The sequence below is a fragment of the Hippoglossus hippoglossus genome, chromosome 10, assembly GCF_009819705.1.
Source record: "Hippoglossus hippoglossus isolate fHipHip1 chromosome 10, fHipHip1.pri, whole genome shotgun sequence".
NCBI lineage: Eukaryota > Metazoa > Chordata > Actinopteri > Pleuronectiformes > Pleuronectidae > Hippoglossus > Hippoglossus hippoglossus.
In genome coordinates this window covers 16,381,057-16,400,503 of record NC_047160.1, presented here as the reverse complement: position 1 = coordinate 16,400,503, position 19,447 = coordinate 16,381,057, and the positions used below count along the sequence as shown (strand labels likewise).

The window sequence follows — 19,447 nt, the reverse complement described above, 5'->3', positions numbered from 1 at the left end:
AATCGGTTTGTGGAGGATGATTATTTATTTTTCACTCGTGGTGCTTTTTGTAAACAAGAGTGAGACAGTGTAGTCAGTGGAGAGATTAAATCAACAAGGCAAAGAGATGTGGTTTTAAACATACACAGAATAATAAGTCTCCAAAAAGGATCACTTAGAGCAGAGTACAGCATAGCTTGATGTTGGCTCAGGCAGTGGGAACAGTGTTGTGGGAGTATAAAGTGCATGGTGTTTTAACTAGCATGCAGATAACATGTAAAGTAAGCTGTAGCTCGGGTTCTCTGGATAAACGTCAACCCCAGCATGATGAGATACTGTTCCATATCAGCATCTAGTAAATCTGAAAATAATATGCGGAATAATTTATCCATTAAATGCTCATAAATACGTGAACACTTTGCTCTCATAGGCCTGTATAAAAACACAACATGCACCCAGTTCATCAGCAATTATCTGTGGATACATATACTGCTTATATATATATGCTTTATACACACACATGCTCACATTTATACTGCAATCACACCAAGTAAGAAATAGTACAAGGTACATCCAATGTTCAGCCACCACCTCGTAGTACAAACATTAAAACACCAGTCACAGAGTTGGATTTCATTCTCAGGTTGAAGGCACTCACGCAGTCCTGGTGTTTTAAGAAAATAAAATAACAATGGGTGACATGATACATACTTTCAATTAAATACGCTATATATTCCTTGGCACATTGGAATACATTGTTTGGCAAACAGGCTTGTGCCATGAAACTGGCCCTGGTCCATAATGCACAGCTTAGACACAGTATAACCCTCACATCCGTGAGCAGCTAATGTAAAAGACTTCTGATGAGAGAGAGAGAGAGGAAATGAAGAACATTGACGACCTTGGAATGGCAGCATACAGCCTAATTTACAGAGGACAGTAATTGCATAGAGACAATGCCGAAGAAGAGGGAAAGAAAGGAGCTTGAGAAAGAGGATGGTACATGGAGGAAGAAACCGTCTATATGTGGGAGGATATGTTCTAAAATTAAAAACACTTTATAAACCATAATAATACAATAATCTATCATCCTGGCTTTTACTGGTACATCAATACTGCAGCAAGATCCTTTTACCAATGGTGACCGATCAGTTCTAATGATTATTACAAGAGAAATTCAAACCATGAATTAAAAACGTTCTAAAATAATCTGAACAGTGTAAAAAACCTTGGCGTGTTACTGGAGCTCACGTTCCTTCAGACTCCTCCTCCCTCCCTCCCTCCCTGCTCTACCCCTTTAGGGTGGACTCAGACTGGCGTCCGGCAGGCTGCGCGGTTCAGGTGAAACGTCCACACACGCGGTCTGGTGAGTCAGACCTCGTCGCGCAAGGCTTCTCCTGCGTTGCCCTGGAGACCGCCTCGGGCTGCCAGGAAGCTTTGAAATGAGGAGAAGAGTGGTTACATACGGAGCTGGAAATGAAAATTGGCTCTAGAGCTGCAATGAATAGTAGGTTAATCAATTTGTTTAGCGGTGGCTTTATTGATGATCCAATAATAGTTTTATTTTTCAAGCAAGACATTTTTCCAGCTTCTTCAATGTGACAATTTGTTGATTTTCTTTCTTGTATTTGAAAGTAAACTTAATATTTTTTACAGATTGACTAAACACGCAGTAAAGACATCGCAGCCAGATTAAATGATTAAGCAGTTAATGATTCAATAATTAAATCAAGCAATAGCTGCAGCTATAACTGTCAAGAGTTTGATTTAACTGAAGGCCAGAGAAATGAAGCTGTAAAAGATCAGAGCACATTAGAGTCTCAGGAAATTAAATGCTCTAATATTTCACAAGTCTTACACAACTCCACATGAGAACTTTTGGAATTTACAGTTTATCTTCTATATCTACAATTTCCTGGCACTGTCACAAAGAACTCAGAATTTCTCTTTAAATATAAAAAATCTGGAAGGATGTGAACTAGAATTACCACCAAAATCCAAGTAAACTGGACAGATAAAAACAAAGACAGATTTGACATTTGCTCATTCGTCTCTGCTCTTTGCTTCATTTACCTGCTCACGTCCCTTATCTTCAGCATCCTGTTCACTGATGGACTGCATGAGGGAGAAGAGGTTCATCCTGCAGCTGCGATTAACGCTCGAAGCGACCTGCAGGGGAGACAGAGATAAAAGAATATCTATATGAGTGAATGTTATCGTGCCATGGGAAGATACAGGTTCATGGTGCCAGGCAGCTTCTCGCACCTTTTCTGGTTCGTTTAGAGTTATTGTGGGACAGACAGCTGCTGGTCCCGTCGGCCCATGGTCCTGATTGGTGTCATACATGGGGACGGGTTCTTCAAACACCTGCGTGTGGTTCAGAAGATTAAAGACATAAAAGAAGTATCTGCAGGATTTCAAATGCTAATAACATGTTATTGTTGTGACTAATTACCGCTGCTTCCTCCTCTGAGTCATCTTTTTCTTCTGAGCAACCGGAATCTTTTTCATCTGGACTCTCTAGGTCCTCCTCATCCTCCTCATCCTCCTCATCCTCCTCTTCTTCTTCCTCCTCCTCTTCTGGCTTTCCTTCGTCGCCTCCTTCCTCTTTGCGAAGTGACTTCTGTCTTTGGTCTCTGGACTTTCTCCTCCAGAGTGCGCTGTGACGCTGCTGGCTGCAATGATGAGGAACAGACAACACAAATTTACTCCACAAGTAAATGAATCAACGTCAAAAAACATTCACAAGCAGCCGAAAACTAATTCTAAAACTAAAACTTAACAAAAAACTTTTTGGAATATAGATCTTTGCACATTAAAAGTCCTAACAGTGTGCTTGACCTTGCATTGAGGATGCCATCGTAGGTCAGCAGCTGCTTCAGGAAGCCATCATTGGGCTTAATGATGGCCCTGTGATCCCTGACGTAGGCCATCGCCACATCCATCGTCAAGCGCTGGTTCTTCATGACATAGGCTATCACCGTGGACGAAGAGCGAGAGACGCCCATCTTACAGTGCACCAACACCGCCTGTCCCCTCTTCCTGCAACACAGATATCAAGAGAAAAGCTCCATCAGTGGTTTAGAGTTCTACTTGAGGTTTCAGCTTCACAGGAAAGCGATTTTTAAAACACTTGATACTTAAAAGCTATGAGCTTGAGAAAAGGTGGCTGGGTTAGGGTTAGGGTTAGCACTAGTTCAGCACTAGTGGTGTAACGGGCCACGGCTGATCCCTGAACGCATGTGGATACTGCAAGTGTTCAAGGGGGAGAGACAGAGCGAGCACCAGGCAGAAAAACCTCTAACTTAGAAATCTCTTATTTTGTATCTTTTGTTGGTTCATTATGAAACTGTGGCAGGACAAACTAGAATATGGTGCGCTTCAGTCTAGATAATTAATTGGAATCATTGAAGACACAACAACAAAAAGCTTGATTGTTCATTTTGTACTTCTATTTATAAAGGAAATATCAAATATTTTACTTTAAATTATTATTTAAACATTGAACAAGTGGAATGTTGCAAAAGTTCTTATGTTGTTATAGTTTATGTTCTTTAATAAATAGAAAGCAACGTTATATTTGTCTCGATTCTTTTTGCAGATCTGAAAAATGACCTTATCCATGACTAAAAACCGTAACGCCCCTAGTCGGCACAAATGACCTATTTCCCTTTTTGACTGAGTTTCAGGTCAGAACAGTCACAAACATATAAACATGTTCGTCTGATGATTTAGCATTTCTGCATGTCATGTGGTTGATGCCATACTTGTGGTAGCAGTGTGATTGTCAGGGCAATGCTTTTAGACACGTGAGTCTTCTTATGTGTGCACGGTTTCAGGACTACCTTGCAGCGTTGATAAATTTGTATGTGTCCGTCCAGTAGGGGAGCAGGTCGGTGGCTTCGACATCGTACACTCTGATGTTCATGTACTTGAAGGACTCTGGGAAAAAGTTGTCAATCTCTCTCGTCACATTCAGAATGTAGCCGACACTGAAAGACATATAGACGCAGAGTCAGAGCAGCGGCAGTGACTGAGGAAAACACAATTCAGAGTTAAAACAATGGAAACTCCAGCTGATAACTAGGATACAAAGAGCTTTAGAATATGTTGCACTGACTTGTTTTTCTGCAGCTCCTCAAAGTTAGCGGCGTTCCACTCAGAGCCCTGAAACCAGATAAAGAAGGAGACGTTCAACTGAGGGCAGAGAGGAGGAAAAGAGAAGGGCCAACACAGCCATCTTCCCTTTCACTGTCGACACATGTCTGCCACAAAGAGGAAGTTACAGTCACTTACAACATCCTGGTGAAAGCAACCACCAAACACCAAATACACTAACTTACACAAAGCCTTCTGACCAACATCTTAGGAGCTGAGCTACCACTCACCAGATAAAGAAAGTCCAATATTTTAGAGGGTTTGTCCATCTGAGCCATGGTGACCAGGATCTCATTGTCAATGTACTCCTTGTAAGGTCTCATATCGAAGCCGATCCTCGACTCTAGACTAGTATGCACCTACAGCAGAGCAAAGCAAAGATCAACACAGGTTTGCAAACATCCTCTTGTTAATATTTGACGGATTCTCTTCTGCAGCCCTGCTACAGAAGTTCCCACTTCCTCATCTGCCCACGTCTCACCATTTTAGACGTGAGGTTGTCCAGGTCTTCGGTCCTCATAATGTCTCTCAGGTTCTCTTTGATCAGCATCTCGTTCGAGAGTCTGTCTGCCGAACTACCCAAACAAGGACAAGTCAAACTTTTAGTACAGATTGTCAGGTGTGCATGAGCAATAAGAACAGATGACAACTTTAATTTTATTTACACATTTATAGCTACAGGCAGACGAATATAGCGGAGAACATTTGTTCAAGTACAATACTTGATACACAGTTAGGAGGTACTTACTTTGGAAATAACAACTATAATAGTGGTTATCCTCTATAACAGTACAGGCCTGGTGGCATGAACCCCAGCCAGGCCCAAATATTTTTAAGGGTTGCAGTAAGATTTCCTTTTTTAAATTTTATTTTATAGTGTATAGTTTTATTTACATGTTTCACCATGTGCAGCAATGAATCACGCTCGCTGTCTTCATGATGTGTAGTTAAAGGTTACACAGCTTATTTTGATACAATTCCAAATTCTCTGTCGTTTTTGATGAAAGTTACGTTTTTTTTGCTCTCTGCTTACGTGTTTCTGAGTGTCTGAGTGTTTTTCAGTTTTATGCACCGCTCTTAAACTGGGGTGAGAAATACCAGGCCTGAGAACAATTCTAAGAGAAACACTGTAGGTAGAGCGATAATATTGAACTTAATTATTAACTAATTAATCCACTTTAATTATCTGAGAGCAGTTATAGCAGGTTTATAACATAACACTCACATGGGCCTATTCAGCCCTTTTACTTCACTTTTCAATTATATTTTGCTGATAATACTTTTGAACTTCTGCTTATGTTAGACTTTAAAAGCTGGACTGCCTGAAGTGGAATATGTTGTATTTCTACTTAAGTAAAAGATTTAAATACTTGATCCACCACTGGCAGCAGGAGCTCACTTAGTTCCGATAAGAGCACTGCACTGACATTTAGAGGAAACACCTCTTACCTCTGTCCACTAACGTCCTTGCGGACTGACTCCAGATCGTCCATGGCCTCCCACTCATTGAGGCAGAAGCGGTCTGACTCGATGTGCTTGTGGTAGTGCTGGGCCCATTCCAGGCCAGAGCCTGGGATCAACACTGCCTTGACCGCCCGCTCGCAGCAGCCGTGCAACGCCTGCAGCACTGACCTTATGTTGGTGGGGAGGGGTAGAAGGAGATAATGTCACGAGGTACTTTTGGATGTGTGGTGCTGGATTTCATTAAAGGTATATTCATGCTTGGTGTGAACACCTGAGTGTCAGTATTTTACTCACCACATGGTCTGCATGGAGACAGGCTTAAAGATCCTGGTCTCTTCTGCTGATGTCACGCTGAAACCACTGAGGGACAAAATCAAACATGAGGTCCGATAATTAAGTCAGGGGAACAGAAAGTGAAAGAGAAGAAAGAGAGAAGAGGAAGTCACACTAATAAGAAGCTTTGTGAGCATTTCTACAGAGCAAACTGACACACGCTCAATTATTTTTAGTATTGAATTCTGTTATTATTCAGTGTAAATGAGTGGTTGTTCTAGTGAGGAAAGGAAATGTGAGGACAGTGAGAGAGAGAGAAGTTAGCACAGTGGGAGGTGCGATCCAGCCTGATGAGGGTGAACATGGCAGCTAATCAAAGCGTCTCGTATCGGTAACATTCAGTGGGTGATGGCGGATTAGTTAAAACATGGCAGTAGACAGCAGAGCCACAGCACTGAGTCACTGCTTTTAGACTGTAAACTCGAATCACACCAGAACTGCAGTGGATATTTAGGGGTTCTGGATGAACTACAACACAAACAGGGAGTTTATTTACCAGACCTTTCCTCAGCTACACTGTCAGCTATGGACCGAAGCCAAACATACTTCACTTTCAAAAACACATGAGCTCCATGATTATACCAGGGTCTTAGTGAGTGATAGGAGCAGTCGTAATTTATGGAGCATGCTTCAACTCCATAAATAGAGTCATTACTCATTCTCATTATCTCTGGCCAGAATCCCAGGCATCGAGCTGCACCATCTGTGCCCCAGCCTCCCAAACCCATTGCTTCTGCTTTGAAATCTTTTACTCAATCATCATCCCCCCTTTTGCTAAATGTTTAATCCAAACGTTTCTTACCCGTCTCCATTCAGATACACCTGCATGTCGCTCCATATCGGCAGAACCAAGCCGATGGTGCACCGGTCACTGCAAAGAGCCAGTGGGTACACAGAGACTCAAGGCAAGGAACAAAGTTTAAAACGTCAAAGCTGTATCAGAAGTTGTTAACCAAATGGATGTTTGCTCTTCGTGAAAAAGTGCACCAGCATTCTGGCGACACACACCTGTCTGAGTCGGGGAAATCCATCCCCAGCAGGATGCTCTCCTGTTTGCTGCCGAGGGTGGAAACCACGATCAGATACCTGACTCTGCTGGGGTTCATGGACTCCAGCTGCACCGCCTGCATGGCAGAAAACAAGAGCGGCAGAGAGACGGAGGATGTGTGAGACAGAAAGGAGACTAGGGGTAAACGCAACAGGTCTGATGCTCTGTAAACACTGTGTGTCTGTGCGACATGTTGCATTTTCTTCTGAGGTTCTGAGGTCTGGAATCTCACAAAACCTGGCTGATTATTCACAGAGAAAATATCCTGTGCCTCTATTTTCTTTGGCCTTCTTGAGAAAATTAAAAGCCAAGGAAGTCAGTGTTGTGTTTACAGAGAAACCCAGACACTGGCTGTGGTCCACTTAAAGAAACAGATCTGTGTTTTTCTTATACTCCGTATGTGTCTTGAGGAGCAAAATGTTAAACTAAACTGCTAAACTGGTGAGCACACAGCTGTTAATGGCTATATAACAGTAAACTTTGCATGTGGCCCCTTTAACCTGAGATCGGATCTGATTCCTATCGTGCGTGAGAAGACGAGGTCTCACCAGCTGGATGGTATCCTCTGGCCTGAGCTGCTCAATCATGGCGTGGAGGTGTCTGTGCCGTGTGTTTGACGTTCCGCCTTCTTGCTTCGTGGGAGAAGTTGGGGTGTGAGAAGTCTCATTGTGGGGGTCCTCGCCCTCGCCCTCTTCCAGCAGAAGCACCGCCCCTTTAACAAGGGCAAAGCTCTCCCTGAGACGCATACACATCAGTTAGTTAAACGTCGAGCAGCAGGTTATCATTCTGTTACGAGGGTCATTAAATGTCACTTCAGAGAGGACGAGGGTTCACATCTACCTTTTCTGCAGTCTCCCTCTTCTTTGGAGGCTTTCATCCTTTCAAAATAAAATAAACCACGACAAAGACACACCAAGAAGGAAAATATTAATATTTGATCTCTGATGTGTTTGTGTGTGATTCTACTAACCTAAACAATGCTAAATCATTTATTTAATTGATGATGATTTTTATTATTCTATTTCATTTCTTTACGCTCCAGCAGACTGAAGTTTCTCTGGAGCTGGTGCTTTACAATTATGAACAAATGCACATTGCCAAGAAACATGGAAGCAGATGCTTGGGTTGCTGTAATACGCTAATTACTATGAGTACATGCTGATCACTGATTCTAATGCTCCCGCAGGGTCACATTTCTAACTCTTCAAACACTATGACAAGCTTTCTGGGAGCACCAGCAGCAGTGCGTGCAATGTTTTTCCTGTTGAAAGTGCTGACACATATGGCAGGAAAAACTGTTAAGTCATTTTCTCGGGTGAAATGTGGTGTGACACAGATATGGTGCAGTGGAAGACATACACAAAGAGTGACATGTGAGTAGAAGGAAGAGGATACTGAGGGGTGAGAAGAAAAAAACGAGATTAGCAGTGAAACTATAGAAGGTAAGAAGAAGAAATGCAATGCGGGGAGGGGGGGAAGAAACAAGAGAGAAGTAGCGGCAGTAGTTAAGGGTTTACGGAGACAGCGACTTTACCTGTTACGCAACTGACAAGTCCAGACAGAGTCAAGAAAAGAAAACAGAAATGTAAGAGGAGAAGTGGGCAGGAGCCAGGAGAGGAACGATGAGGAGTGGAAGAAGATAAAAAGAGAGAGCACACGTTAAGATAGTAGAGTCGATTCGATTCAGTGACAAAATATGCAAATAAAATGAGACCTGGGCCCACAGTCAGGTCATGTATGATTTAGTTGGCAATGATAAACACCGGAAGAAAAGAACAAGCCTTTGATGTAAAGTTAAATCAGCTTAACAGAAGAATGACAGGATGAGAAGAGATAAAGTTACTGACAGAGCCTGGTGATGAAGTGTTTGTATGATTTGAACAGATTTGGACAGACAGTGATTCAATCATCTCTTGACACTGCTCTAATGACCGTGAATGGGAGCTTTAAAAAAAAAAATCAATTTTGCTGACCACAAATCTGTGGCAAATAGAGCCTATCAGTGCAACCACAACCCCGGCAACACCTGAAAAACCAAACAGCCTCTTTATCATTCAGGCAAATACAGAGAAGATACCCACAAAGGACACATTCATGAACAAGGGTCCAGCATGAGCAGCTCATATAGTCCTGGATCACTACTGAAGCGAAAGGTAACCTTCATATGTGAGGGTATGAGGCAAAAAACAAGGCGTGGAGACGGGTGGACTCACTGGAGCCGTGGAGAGGGATGGAATCCTGTGCAGGGTCAACAGAGCCATTGCACTAAACCCACTGTGGCTGGCAAGCTCAGACAGGCTCTGCAGGTTCCTCAGCCAAACGTGTGCAGTGGGTGGGGTGACGCTGGAGGGGTTTTCTGGAAATGAAAGGAACATTTGGGTTTGATTACATCCAGCCAAAAAACAAGCAGTGCACCGGGGAAAGAAAACAAAGAGCCTGAGGACACTGTGTGTGTGGTTTCCATTTTGACCAGATATGGTTTAAAAGAGTCTCAAAACATGACACAGGAGGGACGTGATCTACGATGTCACTTTTCAACCATGACCAATGCAGTCTTGAGATCCCTCCCCCCCGGCAGCTTGACACCCATTCCTACTATAACTCATGTGACCCCCTCCCCCCAACGACTCACATGATTGGCGGCTGGGTCAGACGTTAGCGAATCGATATCAATATCATCAATATCATCAATATCATCAAGTACTGTCTGTAATAAGATCAAAGAACATTTAATCTAGAAGAAGAAGCTAGAAATCTAGAACATGTCACAATGTTATGTTATTACATATCAATACCAACATTACATGGATTGTGATCCACAATTTAATCCATACCTTGACTCAAAAGGTAGAATTTATTATTCATTACACGAACAGAGATGAAACTGCATTGTCTATATGCTACATTATTATGTAATAAAACCAAAAAGGCATGAAATACTAAAAAATAACTTATTTGAATGAGACCAAATGCTGATAATGCAGTTCCTTGTGGTGTTGGGAGAGGACTTGACTCTTATTGTTGATGAAGTTGTCCCGAATTGAAGGATGCGCCTCGGGCTACGGGCTCAGGTCGTTGAGTGCGGTGAAAATCGACCGTTATAAATAAAGTAAACGACCAAACCAAAACGAGTCCGTTCCACAGACACATCTGAGCACAGCTCACCACTGTTGAGAGTCAGCACGACGCGAACTCGGCTGAAGACGCCTCCATTATAAAAGCAGATGTGTGATAAGGCTGCAGCTCGTTTTAAAACAGGGACTTTATGCTATGAAACCACGAAGAGGTGAAGTGTTGGAGCGACTATACGAGACCGTAGACTGTAAATGTATTTATTATAAACACATACATATCTGAGTGAGCTTCAGGAAAACAACAACAGGCTGCTGGAGCCAACTCGGAGCTAACAGCTGACGCTACGTGTTGATCCGCCGCTGCGAACAGGACGACGAGGATCAATAACGAATAACCGAAGTGATAAAAGACAAAGTCGTCACCTCGTCCACACTCGGCTCCCCCCTGTCTCCGTTTCCTGCTTCGGCTCCTGCTTGTTGGCAGCGACAGCTCCCGGTATGTTCCGCCCTCGCTTCGGGTCCAGGGAGAAGACTTCACGGTGAACAGCGGCTTCCCCGGCGGAGGAGGAGGAGGAGGAGGAGGAGAAGGAGGAGCGGCCGGAGGCGTCACACGCACAAACACGTCGGGCTACGTCGACGTCCTCCCGCAGCGGAGACTCGGGAAAGGTGAGCTCGAGTTGAACCATTGATCCGAGTGAGTTTGATTCCAGAGAAATAAGAAAACACAAGTCTGTGGTTTGTGGAAACACGGTCCAGCTTAAACATTGACGCGCGTCTACTCCGGGTGTTACGGTCCAGGTGCTTGGAGCAGAAATAAGAAAACACCCAAAAATAAACGTTGAAAGTTTAATTTCACTTATTATGGACATTTGATTTGATTTACACACAAACACATTAACACGTTTTATGAAATGGAATATTACATATATGTGTTTTATAAAGAGAATTAAAGAAAAAATGTTCATTATATCTCATAAAACATATAAAACATATATTGCTCCTATTGAATATTATTTTAAAAGAATCCTTAAGAGGTGACAAAGCATTCTCACCTCACTCTGGTTCATGGTGACTCCCACTGTCTGCATGTCAAGTTTCAGAAGATTTTACTGTAGAAATATTGAGAAAACTAAAGGGAAAGTCAGCTCAATTTTCATTATGGCACTCATAACCTGCTCCTATTAAATATGGATTTTAAAAATCCTTAAGAGGTGACACAGATATTTCACCTGACTCTTGTTCATGGTGACTCCCACTGTCTGCATGTCAAGTTTCAAGATAATCTACTCTAGAAATCTTGAGAAAAAAAAAAAACACTTAATACTTCTCATAGCATCAGCGAGGCAACAACAACGACCCATCTCAAGTCTTTTCACAGCTCAGTTACAACAAAATGTGTGATTCATGAAAACACAAGTATCAGTAGTTTAGGTCAAAGTCACACATGTGATATCTGTCAGAGGAACAGATGTTTATTTCTCTATGTTTCTTTGAGAACCAAAGACTTGAGAATACTGTCAACAAATATAAACAAATATACAGAAATCTAAATGTATTGTTCCTTACTTTTTTGATTTATGCCTATTAAGAGCAAAACACTTTTCGGATTATATAGGAATATAATGTATGAATCTATAGATCTATACATACATACATACGTGCACCTTTAGCACCAAACAGTAGGGGGCAGCAATGCGCAATTGAGGCGTCTAGCCCACCTGGTGCTAGGAAGAAGAAGAAGAAGAGCTATCAGTGAACCAGGACGAACTGTGAACTTTCCTGTCAGACTCTGCTCTTCGGTCCGGACACGATTTATCGAAGTGTGATGAAGGCAGCTGGAAAACTCATGAAGGTGTTCGTGACGAGGAGGATCCCGCAGGAGGGGATGAAGCTCCTGTCTGCGGCCGGAGAGTAAGAAGTGTCTCTGTTTGTTCTGAAAGGAGCCTCTGAAGGACGTACCTCTTTCAGCCACGTTTCTTACAGGCTTCATGTGTGTATTCACCACCGTTGTTGTGTGTGCATGCAAACAGGTGTGAAGTGTCTCAGTGGGACTCGAGTGAACCAGTCCCGAGAGCCGAGCTTCTCAAAGGCGTTGAAAGGGCTGACGGTCTCCTGTGTATGCTGACAGACAAGATCGATGCTGAGGTCCTGGATGCTGCAGGTCACCCCCACATCTCTCTCTCTGTGTGTGTCTGTGTATATGATGGGATATCTATGACTGTGTGAATCTTGGTGCAGCTTGATATAATTTAATGGCTCTTGGGACCTGTTGAATGTAAGAGCTCTACTGATTGTTGTTCTAGTTCAATATGCTTTCACTATTTCAGCTTAAATTAAACAACTTATCAAAACCAGAAGCTGTCTGATCAAATGAACTAGTGTCTACATCTGTCTCTGATTACAGGACCAAACCTCAAAGTGATCAGCACCATGTCTGTAGGGTTCGACCACTTGGCTGTCGATGAAATCAAAAAACGGTAGGTTACATTAACAAACTGCAGCTTATGCTGTCAAAACCAAGCTTTGACTAATAGACCAAAGTGTCACACGACCTCTGAAGTGCTAGCGCTGTGTGTTTTCCCCAGCGGTATACGTGTTGGATACACTCCGGATGTGCTGACCGATGCCACAGCTGAACTGACTGTGGCTCTGCTGCTGTCCACTGCTCGCAGATTACCAGAGGGAGTGGAGGAGGTCAAGAAGTCAGTCTCACAAAGTTACACATTGACTCATATCAGCAGTGTTTTCTTTTGATTGTGATTGTGTTTCTGTTATTTTTTAAGCTAAAAGTACAAGTAATTACTTAAACTGGCACAATGGTCAAACTATGTTTGTGTTGCTCTCTCAGTGGTGGCTGGAGCTCGTGGGACCCGATCTGGCTGTGTGGATATGGTCTCTCTGGCAGCACAGTAGGAATCATTGGACTCGGACGCATTGGTAGGCTTACGATTTCTTCTCTTACTTTGGTATATGGCTACATTCGATAACTAACTGTAACCTCAACTAACTAACAACATGTGTTATTCAGGTATGGCCGTTGCTAAGAGACTCATGCCCTTTGGGGTGAAGAGGCTGCTCTACTCTGGGAGAACAGCCAAGCCCCAGGCTGCAGAGGTGAATGGAGAATTTGGTAAGAGTAATGAGAGAAACTTAAAAACTGTGAAAATCGTATCTAAAATTGTAGGATTAAAAATAAATTGTTTTTTAACTTCTTCTCTTTGTTGAACAGTTCCTCTGGACACACTTGTGCCCGAGAGCGACTTCATAGTTCTTACCTGCTCCCTGACTCCAGAAACCCAGGGGCTGTGTGACAAGGCCTTCTTCAGCAAGATGAAGAACACAGCAGTCCTCATCAACTCAAGCAGGTAGACTTTAAGAGTAGTTTCCAGTTAGGCTGTGGCGTTATGTATTTTGTTCTCACCGCAGTGATGAAGCAACATATTTCCAAGGTTTGGCGGAGATGACGGTAATGAGCTCAATCCCGCACTGTGAATCACATGACCGTGGTATTGCAGTGGTATATGAGCCCATATCTCACTTAATTGGGATCCGAGAAACCTGAAATTTCGGTTTCATGTTTCTCATGTGGCCACATCGGCATAAAAAATGAAATGGACTTTTAGTGGCTTTAGATTATTGTCATATCTCTATGACACCAGCTCTGTTTGTTTGTAAAAGACATGAGGATGACAACATGGTGAATTATTGGATTTAGGGGGACTGTGGTGAACCAGGACGATCTGTACGAGGCTCTGAGCAGTGGACAGATAGCTGCCGCTGGAATGGACGTCACAACACCCGAGCCACTCCCAACAAACCATCCCCTTCTAACACTCAAAAACTGTGGTGAGTAGAAATTTCGGCTCATGATTTGACAAAAAAATGCGGACAAGGAATTTTGCCCTGATTCTTCTTCTTGTGCAGTGGTGTTGCCGCACATCGGCAGTGCCACCTATGCTACAAGAGGTGTCATGTCAGCGCTGACGGCGCAGAACCTGCTGGCTGGATTACGGGGCACAGAGATGCCCAAAGAACTCGTCCTCTAGAGTCTGAAGCGGAGCCGCTGTGCCTCCTCTGATGCTGTGCAGACGTCAGGAAACAGAAACGTACGGATGTGTTAATAATTCTGCCTCGATAGTTTCATTTGATTCTGTCACAATAACACAGAAGTGCACTTTTAGGAAGGAAATGCTTCGTGCAAAGTTTAGTCCTTTCAGCTAGCAGCACTCCTTAACCTTAGTTTTTATGGTAAGAAAATAGTTTGCATTGAAGATCTTTCCTTCAAAATAGAATGTTTTTCTCTCTCATTCTAAACACGGTTCTTGCCATGAAGATTAGAAATACATTTGTTGGTCTGCACTTTAACCTGATGACGCTCCATATCAACACTCCTGCTCTGGTTTTTCTGAAGAATAAAAACGTATCTTTCAGTAGAATTGTAACGTTTTGTGCATGTCTTAAAAAATATCCTTGTGCTTGAAAAAGATCAATAAAAGTCACTGAGTGCAATTCTTTATTTTCTCATCACTCTTAATTTTAGTGACATCAACCATGTTATTCTTTGAGAATAGTTTCAGTGCATTCACATTGGTTTGGCTACATCTTATGTTTCACTTATGGGAAAAAAAACAGCTTGGTTGATAACATAATAAATAATTAAATAACCAAATTGTTTTTTGATTTCATGGAACAAGTGTTTTTGAGATTCATAAATAATCAGATTCACAGTGTACATTCTTTTTCTTCCTCTAGCAAAGAGGTCAGAGCAGCGGTTCTGGGAACGACTGCTCGTCTTTCCAGTTCACACATGTGTTCTTAGAGTGCTTGTACAGGTGGGACGACTGGCTGAAGCGCTTGCCGCACTTCGGACAGGGGTAGGGCTTTTCTCCCGTGTGGACACGAATGTGCTTCTTACAGTCAGTCAGGTTCATGAAGGTTTTGCAGCAGATGCTGCAGGCGTATTTCTTCTCCCCTTCTACTAACAGCACATGGTCCTCGGCTGCCGCCTTCTTGCACTTGGACAGAACATCATCTGAAGCTCTGGTTAGAGGCGGCCGATCAGCAGCAGCATCCCCCGCTGATCCAGAAGAGGAGGAGGAAGGATCTGCGCCGGCCTCTGACCCAGGCACCACTTTGGGAGCAATGCGACGGAAGGTTGTCGCACCTGAGCCTGTCCCACCTCTAGAGGTTGAGGGTGGGACGAGGGAGGCTTCCAAACTGAGGCCGGGTCTGATGCCGCTTAGAAACCCTGCTAAAGAGTTCTGGGTGGGCTGCAGGATGAGCGTGTCGCTAAAACCAGAGCTCTGAGTCGGAAGAAGCTGCTGCAGAGGGACAGAGGTTACTGGAAAAACAAGAGAGGAGGAGGAATCAGAGGACTGAGCAAAACAGATGTTTGCCTCTTCTGAGATTTGACATGGTTCACCTACATTTCCAGCTGCTGCAGGAGCATTGCTGGCGGCAGCGGCGGCTGCAGTGGCAGCAGCTGTTAGACTAGCGAGGCTGTCTTCTTCTTCCAGGGCTCCCATTACACTGTCAGCGCTGGGATTGAGGAAGCAGGAGAAGGCCAGCTCTGACAGGCTGTCCAGGCCTTCAGCGTCCTCACACAAATCCCCATCGTCCCTGTGTGTGTCAGTCTGAAGATCTGTGCACAGCTGAGATTGTAAAGAGACAACACCACCCACTGCTTGGTCGGCTGCAGTGGCCATTTTCTCATCATTTACTTCTGCGTTCAAATTGTCTGTGCAGTCTAGTGGTGGAGGTGGAGGAGAATCTAGATCTGGGGAGTATGAGCTTAGATTTTCCTTTTTCACCTCCATCATCTCCATCTTTGGCTCCTCTGCCTCTTCCTCCCCTTCTTCTCCCACCTTTACTTTCACCACCGTGTCTCCATCTGTATCTCCATCCTTCTTCCACGCCCCCGCACCTCCCGTGCTGCTGTCCGACTGGCTCGGAAGCTGGATCTCCTCTGACTCTCCCTTGGTTGCTTCGTATTTCTCCTCCACCTCCTCATCCCCTTGGTTCTCCAAAAGTCCCTCAGCTGTCCTCAGGCGGTCTCGGGACAGCAGATCATCTCCTCCATCCTCTGCACTGACGGTGCTTCTGCTGGTCACAGTGGGAGAACACTCCTTGTAGTTTCCCTCAGGCATTCTGCAGCTTCTCTTCCTGCTGCTGAGCCTGTCCTCATGTGACTTCCTTTTATACCTCGAGGACTGTGCTGCTGCACCTGTCTCGCCATTGACTCCCCTGACCTCCCCCATCGATTGGCTGACCTCAACTACCTCTCCATCTTCATCTGAGTCCTCCTCCATGGCAGACGAGACCAGTTGAAGGGAGGACGACCTCTCGGCCTGTGAGGAGGGACACTGCTGCTGCTGCTGCTGTTGCACTGACCTCCATCCTTTAGGCGGCGAGGCAGGGAAGTTCTTCCTGGACAGGTGGAGCTTGCACGCCTTCACCACAGTGTTCAGATGGAGGTGCGAGGCGGCCAGCAGCACGTCCATCACGTTGGAGGCTCCCAGGGAGAGGGTGGAGGTGTAAATCATGTCCAGCAGGGTGGAGAAGGCCTCGGGGGTCACCACCTCTGGATCCAGCTCTATCACACTGGGGCCTTCCCCTCTGTCGACCCCAGCTCCTCCAACCTCATCTGCAGCATCACTGGAGCTCAGGAGGGCTCTGAAGTGAGAGCTGCATGCTGCCAGGATGGAGCGGTGAGCCTGGAAGCTCTGGCCTCCCACCAGCACCACACAGTCACACAGCTGAGCGTGCAGGCGCTGGTGGTTGAGCTGCTGGAAGATGTGCTGGAAATGACCTGGGAAGTCCATGGTGTCCGGGGGGGAGGGGAGGGGAGGGGAGGGGAGCTGGTTGTGGTGATGCTGGTGACACAATGAAGGTCACTGACAGAAGCAGCGCGAGGAGACGCTTCTCATCATCCACGTCTCATGTGCTGAACTCGGCATCAGGGCGGACAGCAGCCTCCCTCCCGGTGGATGTGCATCTGTCTGCTGTGTCCCGGAGATGCTCCAGAGTCTGGGCGGGCCCGCTCCAACTATGACGCGGAGAGATGCGACTCAGACTCGGGCTTTGTCTCCAGCAGCAGCCGCTCTCTGTCCGCGCAGCTGGTCCTCTCTCACTGCTGCAACTTAAACACTGTAACTGTATCTATCCCCGTAGTTACTGGTGTGAATAATTCATCCCGCTCTCACAGCCATGTTGCATCCTGCGTCCTTTGTCGACGGCACCAGCAGCAATTCTTACAATAAAACATCGCCCCCAGGCGGTTATCTCTTGAAAGTGCACCTCATTCTCTATTACTCAGCTCAGTTTATTATTTTACCACCACATCTCACTTAGATTTGTTTACTTAACTAAATGTCCTCTTTTAAATCTTTGACTTCTGACTTAACATTTTTTGTATCTCCTGCCTTCAATTTTGGAGTTTTAACTTGTAAAGCACATTGTTTGTTATAAAGGTGTTATATAAAGTTTGTTTTAGTTAAATTATAACTATGGTACCCTGCCAGTCAGAGTATTTGAGAGAAGACTATAAAAATCTTTAAAGTGTCATACATTTTTTTTTTTACATTTTAGTTCATTGGAAAATATATGGAGGTTAATCATCCTTGTTCTCCGTCACCCTTGTAGTGGCAAGACAACCAATCTGTCAGTTTGTCTCTTCATCCATCCATTTCCTATATTATGGTCCAATAAAACCTACCCCCAGTGCACATGTTCCTGGACTGTGAGAGGAAGCCAGAGTACCCAGAGAAAACCCACTCAAACACTGGGAGAGCATGAAAACTCCACAGAGATCCCCCCCAGCCGATCTAGGATTTTGAGAGTCTGAGAGTAAAACAAAAATGATAATCAATGCCTGGCAGAGTAGTGTGGGGAAACTCCTGTTGTGCCGACAGTTTCCATATCTTTGAGAACATAACAGCTACACATATTTAAACCATTTCAACATTATTTCTCTTTATTGCAAGATGCAGCAGCCCTGTACATTGTCACACACTGCATTTAACAATGATCACAACTTATTTAACAAAAAACACACAAAATAATAGACTAATGTTTACAACATGACTAGAAACGAGAACAGGTTTGTTTTCTGTCACAGTGATGGACTGACGCTGGTCGTCTCACACCCCAGCTGTCTGCTCATGATGATGATGATGATGATGGTCTGTGCTCCGTCTCCGACACAGGAAACTCGTAGTGGGTGGAGGAGAGAAGAGGTCAGCAGCTCCATTCATATGCTGTCCAGCTTCTTTAGCACATATGGAGCTGTGCGTGAAGGAAACACAGATTATTAGACTGTGGAAGTCCAAACAAGGAGAAGCAGCTTATCGTCGCTATGCAGCATCGCACTGAGACCAACTACCTGATGGTCAGTCAAACTAAGCTACTTTACACATTGTCATCATTGTATTTTCCTTTGTTTTTATTCGATTATTTTACACAGTTCCATCTACTTCACTTTATTTCCATTTAGACTTATTGTTAAATTTGTATCTCTTTACTGCTTTATTCTACTCTTTTTATTCTCTTTAAACTTGTTTTAAACTGTTCTGTCTGATTATAAATTGTTTAGTTTTAATGTTGTTTTTGAAGCACCTTGAATCCACCCCTGTGTATTTACATGTGCTTTATAAATAAAACAGTCTTGCATTAGAAGAGACACAGTGACACAGGACTGTGGCATCGTGTGTGTGCAACATTTATCAATGTAGTGACCTTTATGATTTGGCTTTTACTATCATCCTCTGAGAAATACTGTACTGTCAATCAAAAAACAGCCCTAAGCCAACATGTCCGCTTCTTCCAGCACATGTTCTGAATATCAACTGCACGAAGAGACCAAATATGAAGTAAATACCACCGGAGTGTTAATATTATCAGTATGAGGCTACACGTCAATGTCACAGGTCCGAACTCACTGGCTCTGAGGAGAGCGACGTAAAGAAGAAAGTTCCTCAAAGACGACATGACGTCCTGACGCATCTTCTTCTTCATCTCTTCCGGGTCCATTTTAGGTCCGAGTCCTTCCAGTTTGAACATGATCGCTTCTGTTTTTACCGGTTCTTCAATCCGCCGAACGTGTTGAGAGAAAATTCACCGTCTCTGGAGCATGGATGAAATAATCAAGGAACCGGAAGGACGCAATAACCGGAAGTAGGTTGTACGACGACGGCACCCACCGAGGGACAAACCGCACGAACAGGCCAGAGAGGCAAATATTAAATGTAACAGTGGTAGGTGTTATGATTGTATTATTACTGTGTAGTTATTGTCTGTAATGTTTTATAATTGTATCTCTTGTGTGATGGCATTTAGTTGTTATTTTTAACACATTTTAAGATGTCTGTGTAATAAGTCTGAGGAGTGAGGACAA

General features: G+C 44.0%; 4 protein-coding genes across 7 annotated transcripts; 1 reads left to right on the top strand and 3 right to left on the bottom strand.

Annotated features, from left to right (window-relative positions):
• Positions 1-2: 2 nt before the first annotated feature.
• On the bottom strand, positions 3-10,608 carry si:ch211-203d1.3 (protein phosphatase Slingshot homolog 3). Of its 2 annotated transcripts, none has more exons than XM_034597807.1 (17): positions 10,480-10,608; positions 9,196-9,338; positions 7,823-7,860; positions 7,531-7,717; positions 6,943-7,058; positions 6,737-6,805; positions 5,896-5,961; positions 5,587-5,769; positions 4,619-4,712; positions 4,368-4,496; positions 4,100-4,146; positions 3,825-3,971; positions 2,821-3,021; positions 2,435-2,654; positions 2,245-2,346; positions 2,053-2,148; positions 3-1,414 (listed from the first exon to the last, which is right to left on the bottom strand). In XM_034597807.1, the coding sequence occupies exons 2-17, from the start codon at positions 9,241-9,243 to the stop codon at positions 1,277-1,279; spliced, it is 1,881 nt and encodes a 626-aa protein (XP_034453698.1). In that variant the 5' UTR covers positions 9,244-9,338; positions 10,480-10,608; the 3' UTR covers positions 3-1,276. The 2 variants fall into 2 exon arrangements, with proteins under 2 accessions (XP_034453698.1, XP_034453699.1); XM_034597808.1 differs by lacking the exon at positions 10,480-10,608 and adding an exon at positions 10,148-10,306.
• grhpra (glyoxylate reductase/hydroxypyruvate reductase a) lies at positions 10,591-14,565 on the top strand. Of its 2 annotated transcripts, none has more exons than XM_034597810.1 (10): positions 10,591-10,722; positions 11,843-11,967; positions 12,087-12,217; positions 12,461-12,533; positions 12,642-12,758; positions 12,905-12,993; positions 13,085-13,186; positions 13,286-13,421; positions 13,772-13,902; positions 13,981-14,565. In XM_034597810.1, exons 2-10 carry the CDS (start codon positions 11,882-11,884, stop codon positions 14,100-14,102), a joined length of 987 nt encoding a protein of 328 aa, XP_034453701.1. In that variant the 5' UTR covers positions 10,591-10,722; positions 11,843-11,881; the 3' UTR covers positions 14,103-14,565. The 2 variants fall into 2 exon arrangements, with proteins under 2 accessions (XP_034453701.1, XP_034453702.1); XM_034597811.1 differs by having other exon boundaries at positions 10,596-10,722; positions 11,878-11,967.
• Positions 14,556-17,300, bottom strand: LOC117769136 (zinc finger and BTB domain-containing protein 5-like). Of its 2 annotated transcripts, none has more exons than XM_034597805.1 (2): positions 16,929-17,300; positions 14,556-16,884 (listed from the first exon to the last, which is right to left on the bottom strand). In XM_034597805.1, exon 2 carries the CDS (start codon positions 16,875-16,877, stop codon positions 14,817-14,819), a length of 2,061 nt encoding a protein of 686 aa, XP_034453696.1. In that variant the 5' UTR covers positions 16,878-16,884; positions 16,929-17,300; the 3' UTR covers positions 14,556-14,816. The 2 variants fall into 2 exon arrangements, with proteins under 2 accessions (XP_034453696.1, XP_034453697.1); XM_034597806.1 differs by having other exon boundaries at positions 14,556-16,888; positions 16,933-17,300.
• Positions 17,301-18,007: 707 nt separating this feature from the next.
• Positions 18,008-19,212, bottom strand: tomm5 (translocase of outer mitochondrial membrane 5 homolog (yeast)). The gene is made up of 2 exons (XM_034598727.1): positions 18,993-19,212; positions 18,008-18,339 (listed from the first exon to the last, which is right to left on the bottom strand). The coding sequence occupies exons 1-2, from the start codon at positions 19,111-19,113 to the stop codon at positions 18,305-18,307; spliced, it is 156 nt and encodes a 51-aa protein (XP_034454618.1). The 5' UTR covers positions 19,114-19,212; the 3' UTR covers positions 18,008-18,304.
• Positions 19,213-19,447: the final 235 nt, after the last annotated feature.

Bases quoted from the DNA above. Each gene is read 5' to 3' on its own strand.
- tomm5 (XM_034598727.1), bottom strand. From the start codon at position 19,113: ATGTTCAAACTGGAAGGACTCGGACCTAAAATGGACCCGGAAGAGATG. The intron at 18,340-18,992 runs GTGAGTTCGGAC...CTTCACGCACAG, and splicing joins CGTCGCTCTCCTCAGAGCCA to CTCCATATGTGCTAAAGAAG.
- si:ch211-203d1.3 (XM_034597807.1), bottom strand. From the start codon at position 9,243: ATGGCTCTGTTGACCCTGCACAGGATTCCATCCCTCTCCACGGCTCCA. The intron at 5,770-5,895 runs GTGAGTAAAATA...CACCAACATAAG, and splicing joins GTCTCCATGCAGACCATGTG to GTCAGTGCTGCAGGCGTTGC. The intron at 4,147-4,367 runs GTGAGTGGTAGC...ATCTGGTTTCAG, and splicing joins TATTGGACTTTCTTTATCTG to GGCTCTGAGTGGAACGCCGC.
- LOC117769136 (XM_034597805.1), bottom strand. From the start codon at position 16,877: ATGGACTTCCCAGGTCATTTCCAGCACATCTTCCAGCAGCTCAACCAC.
- grhpra (XM_034597810.1), top strand. From the start codon at position 11,882: ATGAAGGCAGCTGGAAAACTCATGAAGGTGTTCGTGACGAGGAGGATC. The intron at 12,218-12,460 runs GTCACCCCCACA...CTCTGATTACAG, and splicing joins TGAGGTCCTGGATGCTGCAG to GACCAAACCTCAAAGTGATC. The intron at 12,534-12,641 runs GTAGGTTACATT...TGTTTTCCCCAG, and splicing joins GTCGATGAAATCAAAAAACG to CGGTATACGTGTTGGATACA.